General features: G+C 45.6%; 1 protein-coding gene across 1 annotated transcript in view; it reads left to right on the top strand.

The window, feature by feature from the left end:
- The window catches only part of RAB7A (RAB7A, member RAS oncogene family), an 88,137-nt gene extending 82,425 nt beyond the window's left edge, over positions 1 to 5,712 (top strand). The window contains exon 6 of the mRNA XM_054482161.2: positions 4,239 to 5,712. Coding sequence (XP_054338136.1) covers positions 4,239 to 4,334 — 96 coding nt within the window. The 3' untranslated portion in view covers positions 4,335 to 5,712. The remainder of the gene's footprint in view (positions 1 to 4,238) is intronic.
- Positions 5,713 to 16,654: the final 10,942 nt, after the last annotated feature.

The raw sequence follows: 16,654 nt of genomic DNA on the forward strand, positions 1-16,654 counted from the left end.
CCCCAAATAATAATGTTTGTGTTTTTCTTAATGTTCATATAAGGGAAGGGAAATCCAAATATGTGTAGGAAAGTGTTTCCCACCTGTTCCCTGTTGCCTGGCATCACTGTCTGAGTTTTTCTCTTCCATCACTACTGTCCCTGTTGTCTTTATGCTTTTATTTTTAGAGCTAGCCCCTAAGAAGTTAGATTGTTACATCGGAGGGTCTATTTAATTGTAAGTTAGGGTGCCAGGTTGCTTTCCCCAAGGGGAATAACATTTCAGCAGTGTGGGCTTGCTTTCTTCTACCTCCTTGCCAGCAACAATAGGTGTCACCTGTCACTGCTGACATTGCTGATCTTTGGGTGTATAAATTGCCACCATCGTGACTACTGGTCCCTCTGAGTCCCCCTCCCTGGGGCTTAGCCATTTGGATTTTCTCTGCTGCACACAGCCGGCACACAGCACATGGTTGGGCCTCTCTCAGTTCTCATGAGCTGTTGGTGAATTGAAGTTAACTCTACTTGCATCTTAAGTGACTTTTCCAACTCTGTGGTCTTTTTAAGTCTTTTGAACATAGGGAAAAAGTATTTTTTTATTTGGTTATGTCATTTTAAGTTTCTATGTTTCCTGTGTCTACATCAGATTTTTCTGTAATTCAGCTGGAATTTGTTTTGGCTTATGGCAGGAAAGAGAGACTTGCCTTTTCTCTCAAGAGAGCTCAGCCAGTTGTTTGAAATCATTCGGCTATGTTACACAAGCCATTTCTCTCCCTGAATAGACTGTGGCCTGTGCTAAATGCTCATATGTGCTGGGATCTGTTTCTGGTCTTTCCAGTCTGTTCTGGTGATGTCCATGCCATGTTCCCTTATCTGGACTGTGTTGATTTGACTGCCTGATGAGGCAAGTTTCCTCTTGCCACATTCTTTTTTTTTTTTTGAGACGGAGTCTCGCTCTGTTCCCCAGGCTGGAATGCAATGGCGTGATCTCAGCTCACTGCAACCTCCGCCTCCCAGGTTCAAGCAGTTCTCCTGCCTCAGCCTCCTGAGTAGCTGGGATTACAGGCATCCGCCACCATGCCCAGCTAATTTTGGTATTTTTTAGTAGAGATAGGGTTTCACCATGTTGGCCAGGCTGGTCTGGAACTCACATTGTGAACCGCCCGCCTCAGCCTCCCAAAATGCTGGGGTTACAGGCGTGAGCCACCGCGCCTGGCCTGCCACATTCTTTTTTAATAATTTTCTTTCAGTTCCACCATTTTCCTCTCTTACCTTCCACACCCCAAATAAAACTCTGTTGAGATTTTGACTGGAATTTTTTTCTTCAAGCCCACTGTTTTTTTCTCATTGATTGCAGTTTTCCTGGGGCTGTTGCATTAGTCTGCTCAGGCTGCGTTAACAAAACCCCACAGCCTGGGAGGGTCCAACAACAGACATTTTGTTTTCTCACAGTTCTGGAGGCTGGAAGTCCATGAGCAGGGTGCTGGCACATGTTTCTGGTGAGGGTGCTTTTCTGGGCTATCTTCTCACTGTGTCCTCCCATGCCCTTTCCGCTGTGTGCACAGAGAGAGGACACACGAGCAAGGTGTCTCTGGTGTCACCTCTTCTTATAAGGACACGAATTCTCTCAGATCAGGGCCCTACCCTGCAACCTCATTTAACCTTCATTCCTTCCTTACTCCAAATACAGCCAGCTGAAGGGTTAGTGCTTCAACACAGGAATTTTGGAGGAACACAAACATTCTGCCCAGCCGGGTGCGGTGGCTCACGCCTGTAATCCCAGCACTTTGGGAGGCTGAGGCGGGTGGATCACCTGAGGTCAGGAGTTCAAGACCAGCCTGGCCAACATTGTGAAACCCCATGTCTACTAAAAACACAAAAAATTAGCTGGGCGTGGTGGTGGGCACCTGTAATCCCAGCTACTTAGGATGCTGAGGCAGGAGAATTGCTTGAACCTGGGAGGTGGAGGTTGCAGTGAGCCGAGATTGCACCATTGCACTCCAGCCTGGGCAACAAGAGCGAAACTCCATCTCAAAAAAAAAACCAAAACATTCCACCCATGATATTATTTTAGGTCTTGTTTCTGTTCCTTCAGTAAGATTGATTGATTCTTTTTGTTTTTTTTAGAGACAGGGTCTTGCTCTGTCAGTCAGGCTGATACACAGTGGTGCAATCATCACTCACTATAGCCTCCAACTTCTGGGCTCCAGCGATCTTCCCACCATAGCCTCCTAAGTAGGTAGGACTACAGGCACACCCAGGCTATAGTTGATTTATAATATGATCCTTTGCTTTTCACAGTAAACATATTCCTAGGTACTGGTGGGAATATAAAATGTCGCTATTTGTAACAGCCAAAAAGTAAGAACAACTCAAATGTCCATCAACTGATAAGTGAATAAACAAAGGGCAGCTTATCCATGCATTCTAATATTATTCAGCTGTAAGAAGGAATGAAGTAGTGACACATGCTGCCACATGGGTGCTAAGTGAAGGAAGCCAGTTGCAAAAAGACCGTATGTTGTACGATTCCATTTCAGTGAAATGTCCAGCCTGGATGCAGTGGCTCATGCCTAAAATCACAGCACTTTGGGAGGCTGAGGCTGGAGGATCGCTTGAAACCAGGAGTTTGAGACCATCTTGGGCAACATAGCTGGAGCTTATAATTCCAGCTACTTGGGAGGCTGAGACTGGAGGATTGTGTGAGCCCAGGAGTTAGAGGCTGCAGTGAGCTGTGATCATGCCATTGCACTGCAGCCTGGGGGACAGAGCAAGACTCTGCCTCAAAAAAAAAAAAGAAATCACAGTCCACTAGAAGAAATGGGGAAAATTAAAATAAATAAATAATGTTTAAAAATTAAGTGTCCAGAATAATAGGCAACTTTATTGAGACAGAAAGTAGATGAGTGGTTGCTGGGTCCAAGATGGTGTAGAATGGGAGTGGGAAGGAACTACTAATGGGCATAGGGTTTTTTGGGGGGTGATGAGAGTATTTTAAACTTAATGTTGCTGGCTGCCCAACTTTCTGAATATACTAAAAGCCATTGAATTGTACACTTTATGGCATGTGAGTTAAAACCCAGTAAAGCTATTAGGAGTGCAATGGCACCGTCTTGGCTCACTGCAACCTTGACCTCCCGGGTTCAAGCAATTCTCCTGCCTCAGCCTCCTGAGTAGCTGGGATTATAGGTGCTTGTCACCATGCCTGGCTAATTTCTGTATTTTTAGTAGAGACAGGGTTTCACCATGTTGGCCAGGCTGGTCTTGAACTCCTGACTTCAGGGATCCACCTGCCTCAGCCTCCCAAAGTGCTGGGATTACAGGCGTGAGCCACCATGCTCAGCCAAAGCTGTTATTTTTTTAAGTATGTATTCCTAGATGTTTTATACTTTTATAGTTATTGTCAATGGAATGATTTTTTTCCTAGATAACTTTTAATGAATAGAAACAGTTCCTGCTTTATCTCCAAATTCTAGAACAGTCACTGGCACACAAGTGCTCAGTGTTTAAGTGACATTGTTTTCCTGCACCCAAAAGTAGAATGCTGCTCCTCATTGAAAGCATGTTACTTTAGCAAAGTCCCACTAAAATGACCATAGTCCATCTGCTCTGATCACTTGTCACAGATGGTGGTAAAATTCATTCACAGCTGCCTTTCTAGGCCTGCAGCATTTGGGAGACAAAACTCTGCTAAACCTTTGGAACAAAAAAGAGACCAGAGGCCATTGGTCCCGAAAAGTAGATGGAAGATGGGGAGGTAGAAGGAATGTTCCAGGCTGAGAGGGCAGCTCACACTCAGCTCCAGCCACTTCACCTCGTGCACACACTGGCTGAGGGTTGCCAGATGTTTGAGAAAAGCTAGAAATCCAGACCATTGTTAACCATTGGCAACTATAGGGAACATACAGAAAGCATCTGAACTGGATGTGGTCCCAGAGCTCCCAGATCATGATCTGATCGAGAATGTCCATGAACTTCTGTCCTGATTGCTCGGTGCAGACCGCTGCTTCTCCTGGCAAGACTCCTCTCTTCACATTGACCTGGAGTTGTCACAAAATCTGTTATTCTCTTGCTACTCCCCTGAGCATGGCACCTTCTGCCAGAGCGCTCCCTTAACTGTGTGGGCAGGCTCTGCTCCACAGCTCCCCACCCACTCTGCCCAAGCAGAAGTGAGCCCCTCCTGGGCAGAAAGTGCCCGCAATGAGGGCTGAAATGTTTCTGTTCCCTGAGTAACCAACCTTTCTCTGTCTCCTTGTCCAGGAAACGGAGGTGGAGCTGTACAACGAATTTCCTGAACCTATCAAACTGGACAAGAATGACCGGGCCAAGGCCTCGGCAGAAAGCTGCAGTTGCTGAGGGGGCATTGAGAGTTGAGCACAGAGTCCTTCACAAACCAAGAACACACGTAGGCCTTCAACACAATTCCCCTCTCCTCTTCCAAACAAAACATACATTGATCTCTCACATCCAGCTGCCAAAAGAAAACCCCATCAAACACAGTTACACCCCACGTATCACACACACACACACACACACACACACACACACACACACACACACAGATCTGACGTAATCAAACTCCAGCTCTTGCCCGTGATGGCTCCTTGGGGTCTGCCTGCCCACCCACATGAGCCCGCGAGTATGGCAGCAGGACAAGCCAGCGGTGGAAGTCATTCTGATATGGAGTTGGCATTGGAAGCTTATTTTTTTTGTTCACTGGAGAGAGAGAGAACTGTTTACAGTTAATCTGTGTCTAATTATCTGATTTTTTTTAATGGTCTTGTGGTCTTTTTACCCCCCCTTTCCCCTCCCTCCTTGAAGGCTACCCCTTGGGAAGGCTGGTGCCCCATGCCCCATTACAGGCTCACACCCAGTCTGATCAGGCTGAGTTTTGTATGTATCTATCTGTTAATGCTTGTTACTTTTAACTAATCAGATCTTTTTACAGTATCCATTTATTATGTAATGCTTCTTAGAAAAGAATCTTATAGTACATGTTAATATATGCAACCAATTAAAATGTATAAATTAGTGTAAGAAATTCTTGGATTATGTGTTTAAGTCCTGTAATGCAGGCATGTAAGATGGAGGGTTGAACCCTGTTTGGATTGCAGAGTGTTACTCAGAATTGGGAAATCCAGCTAGCGGCAGTATTCTGTACAGTAGACACAAGAATTATGTACGCCTTTTATCAAAGACTTAAGAGCCAAAAAGCTTTTCATCTCTCCAGGGGGAAAACTGTCTAGTTCCCTTCTGTGTCTAAATTTTCCAAAAGGTTGATTTGCATAATACAGTGGTATGTGCAATGGATAAATTGCCGTTATTTCAAAAATTAAAATTCTCATTTTCTTTCTTTTTTTCCCCTCTGCTCCACACTTCAAAACTCCCCTGTTAGATCAGCATCCTACTACAAGAGTGAAAGGAAAACCCTAACAGATCTGTCCTAGTGATTTTACCTTTGTTCTAGAAGGCACTCCTTTCAGGTGGTATCCTTAGGTTAGCGGAGCTTTTTCCTCTTCCCCACCCATCTCCCCAATATTGCCCATTATTAATTAACCTGTTTCTTTGGTTGGAACCCTGGCAGTTCTGCTCCCTTCCTAGGATCTGCCCCTGCATTGTAGCTTGCTTAACGGAGCACTTCTCCTTTTTCCAAAGGTCTACATTCTAGGGTGTGGGCTGAGTTCTTCTGTAAAGAGATGAACGCAATGCCAATAAAATTGAACAAGAACAATGATCATCTGCCTTTGCCATGTCTTTTTTTCCTTCTTCAAGAGCCTTGGCTCAGTAGAGACCACATGAGCTAATCATAGCCAATGCCTTGTCAAGCAAGAGAGCCCTCCATAAATGGGCACGTGTGGTGCTTTGAGGCAGAAAGGCCCTCTCATTTCTGGTCCTGTAGTGCCTGTCCCTAGTTTTTTTTTTTTTTTTTTTCGGGGCAGGGAGGGTGTATTTTAATCACATTGTTGGAGGTTGAGGACCATGGATGGAGAAAGCATTGTCCCTTTAGAAGAGCAGCCACAAACTGCTGGGGACTCTGAGCCATGCATATCCTGTAGATGTAACTGTAACCTAGTCGTGTGTTATGTGTTTTATTTTTAGTTGACCTAGTTGCTAACACTTAGATGTGTAATTCTGCATTTGTCACAGGAGAGGAAGACTTGGCAGCAGAGGCCCTGTATTCCAACATATGTAAGCCCCCACCTGGAATGGAATAGTTGCCACTTAGAAGCAATTTTATTAAAATAGTAGTAGTTCAGGTCGTGGGTCACTTCAGGTTTTGCAGAAGTGCCTCATTGAGTTAGATCTTGAATTCTACTTTGCTACACTTTTCTACATTTCCACTTCTCAGGCTTCTCAGCTGGTTTCTTTCCTCGTGGCTCCTCTTGGCATGTACTTTATGTGTTAAAAATAGCATAGTTTAGAAGCTCAGATGCTGCACAATGTGAGATTATCCACAGTGCAATTCCACCCTGGCTGGTGGTGCATGGCTTAAATCTTCTCTGGTCCTATATTTTGCTTGGGCCTCATCAGGTGTTTGTCCTCTAGAGGAGCAGAGTTCTCTCCAGCTTGGGGTCCAGTGACTGGGCCACAGTGTGTGGACCTTGTGTGATGCTCACCTCTGCAAATCAGGCATCTGTTCCTCTGATTGTGTTCCACAGGTCTTGACCTTGTATGTGACATTAAAATGGACCTTGACTTCTGACCTGCTTGACCTTTATCCTAAAACTGATGATCATCCTGATATTAACCTGCCTTACTTAGCTTGAGATGAATGTAATCTTTAATTGGCTGATTTCAACCATTGTCCTTATCATAACTTACCCTAATTTTAATGACTTTGTCTTTGAACTGGCTTTGACTTTACCCTAAACATGATCACTGTTGAATGACCTTGACTCTGACCCACCTCCTGACCGTAATCATCACCTGACTTTGAAGTTAACATGGAACCCTACCATGACAATAGGTCTTACTCTCTGACCTGGGACTAATTAGTCTTATGTCCCATCAGCCTGATGGCTGAGCTTGGTGTCATATTTTAACCCTAAATTGTGTAATGTTCATCTAAGGGATTCAGCTTAACCACAATAGGAAGCCATGGCTGAGACTGAGCTCTGCATCAACACAGTGCCTTTTTCTATATTCCTATTTAGATTCAGCATAAGCATGTGTTTTCTCTCAAAAGAGGGGAACTTGTCATTTTGCTGGAATAAGCAGTAAGGATTTACTTTTGCGAAGAATATCTGGGACTGAGTTTGTCTGCAGTACTATGGATTGTTTGGGTTCATTTGTATTTGCCTTGAGGTGAGAATGAGATGAGTGTGTTGCTGGGTTTGTATCCATCTCAGTTTCCGCTAACAAGTATTCAGAAGTTACTTTTGGCGAGGCACACTGGCTCACACCTGTAATCCCAGCACTTTGGGAGGTCGAGGTGGGTGGATCACCTGAAGCCAGGAGTTTGAGACCAGCCTGGGCAACATGGCAAAACCCCATCTCTAATAAAAATACAAAATTTAGGCGGGCATGGTGGTGGGCACCTGTAGTCTCAGCTACTTGGGAGGCTGAGGCAGGAGAATCGCTTGAACCTGGAAGGCAGAGGTTGCAATGAGCCAAGATTGCGCCACTGCACTCCAGCCTGGGCAACAGAGTGAGACTCCATCTCACACACACAAAAAAAGTTTTGGAAAGGACGTCTGGGAATGAGTTTGTTGTATTAGTATGTACTTGTTTCAGTAGTACTCCTTCCTCAGATCCCAGCTTATTCTGCCTGCATGTGAGTGTGTGTTGCTGTGCCGACTTTCATCTCCCCCAATAAGCTATGAGGAGTTGGTTTTAATAAGAATGCCTGAGTTTGTTGTACTAACAGGAATTCTCATCCAAACTCCTACTCAGGTTCATTCTGATTCCTCTCATCTTTTAGTAGGAATATGCCTTTGAGGTTAATGTGTATTGTATTGCTTACATTGATGTCAGTTAACACTGACCAGCAATAAGATTTCACCTTAAGATAAATGTCTGAGACTAAGCTTTTTTGCACTGAAAATGATGCCTTCCAATAGCATGAAGTAGGTGCATCTTGGTTCACTCTACCTTGCAGTAAGAATGTGCCCTAGAGAGGAATGTGTGTGTCCTGCTTACCTTCCTCTCAGTTGTCACTCGCATGCAATTAGGAGTTACATGAATCAAATGATTGAGACCGGATGTACTTGTACTAATATGGATTCTTTTCATTACCACATGAGACTCATTCTAATCGATTTACACTTAACGATCATCCTGACCGTGATCCCCTTGAGGCGACCTTGGATTAACTTTGAAACTGACCCATGTGTCCTGACCTTGACTTTTTTCTTTTTTTTTTTTGAGACGGAGGCCCAGGCTGGAGTGCAGTGGCACGATCTTGGCTCACTGCAACCTCTGCCTCCCAGGTTCAAGCGATTCTCCTGCCTCAGCCTTCTGGGTAGCTGGGATTACAGGTGTGCACCACTGCACCTAGCTAAATTTTGTATTTTTTAGTAGAGAGGGGATTTCACCATGTTAGCTGGGCTGGTCTCGAACTTGCGACCTCAAATGATTCGCTCACTTTGGCCTCCCAAAGTGCTGGGATTACAGGTGTGTTGATCCTGATCTTGAATCTCATATACAGTCATCCTGACCTTAAGCTGAAATAAGCATGAACTTGACCTTGAATTTGAATCTGGCCCTAATTCTGACCCTTATCCTCACCCTAACCATCACCCTGACCATGTTTTGCCCTCATTTTAAACTTGTCCTTGAAACTGACTTTGATTGATTTTGAATCCAGTACACTGATGCTTTTCATGGCCCTGAATCTGAATCTGAAGCCAACCCTGAACATTGTCCTGGCCATAAGTTTATACTTCCCCTAAGTTTATACCTGAATCTAGCTGACCTTAACCATTCTTAAGTTATCCTTAACCTTAGTCATCCTGCCACTGATGATAGTCTGCCTTTGAACTGCTCTGGCCTTAAAATGACCTTGATCCTCTTGGCTCTAATCCTTAGCCTTGGTATGATGTTGGACCAACCCTTGTCCTGGTGCTGACCAGCATTCTGACCCTACGTTTCAACTTTACCTTTAGCTTGAGCCATTCGGACCTTGACATGACTTTGAGGCTGACTCTGATTATCACCTTGAACATCATTCTAGCCTTGTCTTAGTTTTTTTTTTTTTTTTAACTTGACTTTGCACTTGACCTTGACCCTACCATGGAGCCTCAGTTTGACATAATCATCCTGATCTTGCCCTACCTAACTCTAAAATTGCCTTACCTTCATCCTGCCATTGTACAGACAATGACCTTGAACTTTACTTGGATCCTGACCTTAACTATCCTTTGAACACAGACATCCATGCTTGGACCCACGCCAACATTGAAATGATCTTTCAATCAAAAAATTGGCCTTGGCACTGACTCCGATCCTTACCTTCACTCTTATGTGCTTTGATTTTTTGATGATCATTGATCTGAATTGACCCTGATACTGAACATGACTGACCATTTTAGAGCCTTGGCTTGTGTCCCAAACCACCAGCACATCTCAGCGCCCACTTTCTTCTTTTCCATTGGCTCTTCTCATGGATGTGTCCTGTATTCATTTGCTAGGACTGTCATAACAAATACCAGGCTGCAGGGCTTCAACAGCAGAAATGTCTTTTCTCCCGGTTTTGGATGATAGAAGTCCAAGATCCAGGTGTCCACAGGGTTGTTTCCTCTCAGCCCCTCTCCTCAGCTTGTGGATGCCTCTCTCCTTCTGGTGTCTCCACATGGTCTTCCCTTCTTTGCCTTTCTGGGTTTGAATCTCCTTTCTATGGACACCAGTCAGATTTGATTAGGGCCCAACTATATGACCTTATTTTACTTTAGTTACCTCTTTAATGGTCCCGTCTCCAACTGCAGTCACTTGCTGAGGTACTGGGGTTTAGGCCTCAACATAGGAATTGGAGGGGGACACAGCTCAGCACATCACCTCCCCTATCACCTCCCTTATGTACATCTTAGCTCTCATAGCCATCACTGTCTAATTTTTCTTTCCTTAAATCTGGCTTCATTCCAAATTTCCCCTCCCCTGACTCGTTTTAATCTTTAACAGTTTTGTGAGGTACAACCCACCCTTTTTGTAAAGAGGAAAAAACAACAGATCTAGAAAGCTGAGCACTTGCTGGGAGGTTCATTTTTCCTAAGAGTAGCTCTATGTTGGAATCACCTGAGGGCCTGTGTCCCACCTGATTTACTGAACTTGACAGTGCTGGGGTGTGGCTCAGGTATGCTTTTAAAACCCCTCCAGGTGATTCTAATGTGTAGCTGGCATTGAACTGGTATAAAAATATTTCCCTAAATATTTTATCAACCACAAATGTGTAAAGTCCACAGCTGGTTGCTAAGAGACAGGAAAAAGTTTGGCCTTAAAAAAAATTAAAGATCTCGGCCGGGCGCAGTGGCTTACGCCTGTAATCCCAGCACTTTGGGAGGCTTAGGCGGGAGATCACAAGGTCAGGAGATCCAGACCATCCTGGCTAACACGGTGAAACCCCGTCTCTACTAAAAATACAAAAAATTAACCGGGCGTGGTGGCAGGTGCCAGTAGTCCCAGCTACTCGGGAGGCTGAGGCAGGAGAATGGTGTGAACCCGGAGGTGGAGCTTGCAGTGAGCAGACATAGTGCCACTCCAGCCTGGGCAATAGAGTGAGACTCCATCTCAAAAAAAAAAAGATCTCAAATGTATGCTCTAGCCTTCCCCACCACCACCGCCACTGAGTTGCAACACTGCAGATTTTGTTTGACCCACTTTCCCTACATACTTCCAACCAATATTTGTAAATGGGAAGATAGCACATAAAATGCAACTCTAGTTTGTCTTTTAAAAATTGGAAGAAAGTGCAACACTTGGATCACACTCCTGAATTTCTCATAGTGACCACTAATTGAGGACCCACCTTATTTAAACTTGCTTGCCTGGCTCCCATGCTAAGAAACCAACTTATGTCTGAGGGCGGCTCGGCAGCTTCTAAGTGGAATGCGCGTGCTCCAAGAGACCGGGCTTTGGGATGTGGTGCACTGAGTGCTGCTGCTCTGCCAAGTGAGCTCGGCCTGGTCCATGGTGACTACCAAGTTTCCATGTCCTGAGTTTCCTGGCCAGGTAGAAGATACTGGAAGTCTGGAGGAGAACCCAAAACTGCCAGCGTGGCACATCCTGTCCCCACTTCTTTCCTTTAAGGAAAGGAACCATGTGCCTTCACAATGCCCTTCCTCACAGTACCCCTTTCCTTTGCCAGAAGTCCTGCCTCCATTCACACTGCAGGGCTAAAGATGCCCCTTTTTGCTTATTTTTGTTGTAGTTTCATGGAAGGGAGCCAGAACTGGAATTTTGTTAGCTTTTTGGGGTCTAATCATAGCCCGTGGGTGTATTATTACTCCCTACTTTATGCCAGGAAAGAGAAAGGGTAAAGGCTATATAGAAAATCCCTAGCTTAGAGGAGGAAAAGGCCACTCTGGATGGCCCATTGAATGGAGGTGGTGAATTCAGTAGTTGGGTTTCCATTGGTATCTGTTGCTTCTGCTTTCAGAAGCAAGCTTGGCTTGCAGTTTGTAAAAGTACCCTGGGTCCCTAGTCATCTCTGCACTCATAGGAATGCCTGCTGGGGTACTGTTGTGGAAGGACAGGGAAACTTCTTGCCAAATTTCATTCCTTGCCATAGAACAGGATCCTCCAACTCTAGACATTAACTTAGGTTGTCTTGGAGAGATCATCAAGATTTTGTTAAGTCACTTGATTCTCTAGCTGCACTCTCGGGTAAAAGGAAACTACCCTCACATCTATGATCAGTTGATTTTTGACAAGGTTGCCAAGACCATTCAATGGGGAAAAGACAGTTTTTTCATCAAATTGTGCTGGGATATGGATACCCATACCCATCTGCAAAGAATGAAGTTGGAGTCTTAACCTTGCACCATATACAAAAACTAACTTGAACTGGATCAAAGACCTAAGTGTCAGAGCTAAAACTGTAAAACCCTTTGAATAGGGGGAAAGCTTCATGACATTGGTTTTGGCAGTGATTTATTTGATATGACTCTAAAAACACAGGCGACAAAAGAAAACAGATAGATTGGACATGATGAAAATTAAAAATTTTTGTGCATCAAAGGACACTACAAAGAGAGTAAAAACTCACCATATATCTCATAAGGGATTAATATCCAGAATATATAAGGAAGTCCTACAACTCAGTTTTAAAAAGTGATTCAAAAATGAGTGAAGGACTTAAATATGTATTTCTCCAAAGAAGATACAATGATCACTGTCAGTCCACCAGAAAATGTGAATCAAAACCACACTGAGCTACTTAACACACAAAACAGCAAGTGTTAGTGAAGATGTGGAGAAATCAGAACCCTCGTGTTTTACTGGTGGGAATGTAAAACAGTGCAGCCACTTTGGACAATAGCCTGTTGATTCCTCAAAAAGATAAACATGGAATTACCCTGGGATCAGCAACTCCTCTCTTGAGATGTGTACCCAAGAGAACTGAAAGCTGGGATTCAGAGAGATACTTGCACACCCATGTTCGTGGTAACATTATTTACATTAGCCAAAAAGTGGAAACAGGTGTTCATCTACAGAGGAATGGATAAACACAATGTGATATGTATGTAGAATGGAATATTATTCATAAGGAGTAAGGCCAGGCATGGTGGCTCATGCCTGTAAGCCCAACACTTGGGGAGGCTGAGGCAGATGGATCACGAGGTCAAGAGATCGAGACCATCCTGGCCAACATGGTGAAACCCCGTCTCTACTAAAAATACAAAAATTAGCTGGGTGTGGTGGCACGCACCTCTAATCCCAGCTACTCGGGAGGCTGAGGCAGGAGAATCGCTTGAACCCGAGAGGCAGAGGTTGCAGTGAGCCAAGATTATGCCACTGCACTCCAGCCTCGGCAACAGAGCTAGAGTCCGTCTCAAAAAAAAAGAGTAAGATTCTGAGTCATGCTGCAGTATAGATGAGACTTCAAAATATTATTCCAAGGCCGAGTGCGGCGGCTCACGCCTGTAATCCCAGCATTTTGTGAGGCCAAGGTGGGAGGATAATTTGAGCCCAGGAGTTCAAGACTGGCCTAGGCAACTTAGTGTGACCCTATCTCTACAAAAAATAAAATTAGCCAGGTGTGGCGCCATGCGCCTGTAGTCCCAGCTACTTGGAGGCCGAGGTGGAAGGATTGCTTGAGCCTAGAGAGGCTGCAGTGAGCTGTGGTTGTGCTGCTGCACTCCAGCTTGGGCAACAGAGCGAGATCCTATCTCAAAAGAAAAAACATTATTCTAAGTAAAATAAGCCTGACACAGGAGGACAAATATTATCATTCCACTCTTAGGAAGTACCTAGAATAGGAAAATTCATAAGAGACAAAAAGTAGAACAGAGCGCGGGGAGGGGAATGGAGAATTACTCTTTAAAGGGTACACAATGTTGGGGATGATGGAAGTTTTGGAAGTAAACAGTGGTGATGTTTGCACAACATTGTGAATGTATTTAATGATGCTGGAATTGACACAAGATGGTAAATTTTATGCAAGTTTTATACTTTTTTTAATTGAAAAAAGAAACTTCTGAGTGAAAAAAAATCAAAGATCAATGAGTGCCTAAAGCCCATGAACTTGAAAATGAGGCTTCACCTCACAAAAACGCCAGCTGCCTCTGCATCTGCCCCCTTCCCATGTGTCTCTGAGCCCCAAGCTGGTGGCCCTTTTGTTGTCAGCCCTCCCAGCAGCCATGCTGGCCTTGAGGCCTCACCCAGCACAGGAGACAGAGGGAGCACAGGAGACCAGGGCTCCCCCGGGCTGAGAGCTCCTGAGTCCTGGCGCTGAGCCTCCTGCTGCACGCACATTTCTGGAACTCAGGGCTCTGAATCAGGGTGGGGGCCAGAAATTTTTACTCAGTTTCAGGGGACACATGAGTTAGGACTCATTTCTTGGGCCTTAAGGCTGTGCAAGCATCCCCTGGCAACTCTAGCCGGCTTTGCTGCTGAAGGAGGCTGTAGGTAGAGAGTGCAGAGAAGACTCTTCCCAGTGGAGCAGGGACCTGGAAACTCAGTGGCCTTCCTTTCCTCCCAGCCTTAGTCACTCACACCCATTGAGGCCAGTGTGGAGACTGGGATGCTGGGAAGCTTGCCTGAGGCACCTTTGACCCTGCAAGTCCCTGGAGCTCTGCCTCAGGCAGGGTTGCAGGCCCCTGAGCTGCCCACACAACCTCTCCAGGAGTACCAAGGCAGGAAACTCACTGGAGAGCTGGAGCTTTAAGAAAACTTCATGCTTTTTTTTTTCTCCACCTTCAGTGCCATGGATTTCCTTGGTCTGGGTGTGTTGAAGACTCACCCGATGATTGGAGTGTGTGGCCAGGGTGGAGAAGCGCACAGCACTGGATGCTCTCAGCAGAGGCCTTTGGCCCAGGGCTTCTGTAGAAGCAGGCAGGGAGCCCGCACTTCCTGCCTTCCACCACCCATGGCTCTGGACAATGACACACTGGGCAAGAGAGACATATATCAGTGGGCACAAAAGATCTCTTTCTGTTTCTGCTCGGGTGTTTCTGTGTAGGAAAAGAAATCCCATCTTTCTTCATTGAGGCCCAAAACCAGCAGAACTGCTCTTCCACCTGGCCTTTCTAGTATGTGAACTTGGTTCCTGTAGGAAGCTGTGGCTCTACTGTCCCCTCCAGAGGCCACACCAAGGTCTGGAGGAGGCAGGGGCTCCCTGGAATGATGGGACCCCTGAGCCACTGTGTCTACATGGGGTGCTGGGTTATGGACAGAGGCAGGTTGCTAATTTGCACATAGACCAACCAGAGAAGGCCCGAGAAGGGGTTGCAGCTGTTCCAGGCTGTGTTTGGAAACCTACAGCTGAGTGTGGCAGTTGCCAGGAACGGGCCCTGCAAGCCAGGCTGTGACCCTGCTGCTCCATTCTCCTGCTCTCTGGGTTCCTTGGTGCTAGGAGGAGACTTCTGGATGCCTTCCAGGCTTGGGACAGAAAGTCAAGGGAAGAAGAATGTACCCTGGTGGCCAGCCTGGCAGTGGTGAGTGGCTCCAGTGGGGAGAGGCCCAGGGACTGGGGCTGGATTCCAGGATCCATTTGGCAAAGGATCTCTGGCCAGCCGCTACCCTCAGAGAGCAGTTATGAAGGAAAACCAGGTCAAGAAGCTGACGCCTGACCCACAGGAGCGCACAGACTCAGAGCCAGACAGCCCTGTCAATGGGGAGGGACCTCTGTGGCACTCAGGGCTGCAGCCGCAGACAGAGACCGTGTCCATGGGGCGTGCAGTGGAGCCTTGCTGCAGTCACAGGCAGCACAGGCTGGAAACTGCACCAGTTACAGGCCTGCAGGCCAGCCCTGAGCTGCCAGTGGGTTTTAAGTCCTGCAGTTTTTCTTTAATCTGAAGTTTTATGGCTCCAATGTTCAAAACACACACACACACACAAGATGACACATAAAAAATGCTGATGCCCACATCTCTTCAAACCGTCTTGCAGCCCCAGGCCCCCATTCTCCTTGCTGCAGCAACTGGAGCCGCTGGTGCTACCAGGCAGGGCCACCGCACCTCCAGCACCGGCTCCTCACCTCCTGCCTCTCAGGCAGATTTAGATCATCTCCCCGGCCAGGTAGGCCTGCAAGTCTGTGGCCCCTGGGAGAGAGATAATGTATTAGTCGGGGTTCTCTAGAGGGACATAACTAATAGGATATATGTATATATGAAAGGGAGTTTATTAAAGCGAATTGACTCACACAATCAAAAAGCAAAGTCCCATGATAGGCCATCTGCAAGTTGAGGAAGAAAGACGCCAATAGTAGATCAGTCCAAGTCCAAAAGCCTCAAAAGCAGGGAAGCTGACAGTGCAGCTTTCAGTCTGTGGCCAAAGGCCCGAGAGCCCCTGGCAAACCACTCGTGTAAGTCCAAGAGTCCAAAGGCCAAAGAACCTGGAGTCTGATGTCCAAGGGCAGGAAGCATCCAGAACAGAAGTAAGATGAAAGCCAGAAGACTCAGCAAGCCAACTTATCCCACCTTCTGCTTGTTTTGTTCTAGCCACACTGGCAGGTGTTAGATGGTGTCCACCCACATTGAGGGTGGGTCTGCCACTCACAGTCCATGGACTCAAATGTTAATCTCCTCTGGCAACACCCTCACAGACACACCCAGGAACAAGTTTACCAGCTATCTAGGCATCCTTCAATCCGATCAGGTTGCTATATTAACATCACAAGTCCTTGTCAACTTGAACCCCTTGTCAACTTGAACCCATACACATCTCCTGAAATCATATTTAATCTCCAAATAAAGGAAATAATAAGGTCATAATTACACCTAATGTAATACAGCTATCCTTCATACAACCAGAAGCACACTAATCCTTAACCTAAATGCTATTTCATAAAGTTAACAACATTTAAATGCTGATATAAAATCAATAAATCTTATGTCACATGATAATGGAAAAAGGAAATAAAATGAAGATGTTTTCTTAGTACAAGTGTATACATGCACAAACATTTTTAACAAAATAAGGAGGAAATAGTCATGACAATTACAATCCTTGTTTCTGCAATTGGTCACGTGGCTGTAGCTGGTATTAATAACTATCTTCTGCTACCTATTCTGTATTCCCTT

The sequence above is a fragment of the Pongo pygmaeus genome, chromosome 2 (assembly GCF_028885625.2).
Source record: "Pongo pygmaeus isolate AG05252 chromosome 2, NHGRI_mPonPyg2-v2.0_pri, whole genome shotgun sequence".
NCBI lineage: Eukaryota > Metazoa > Chordata > Mammalia > Primates > Hominidae > Pongo > Pongo pygmaeus.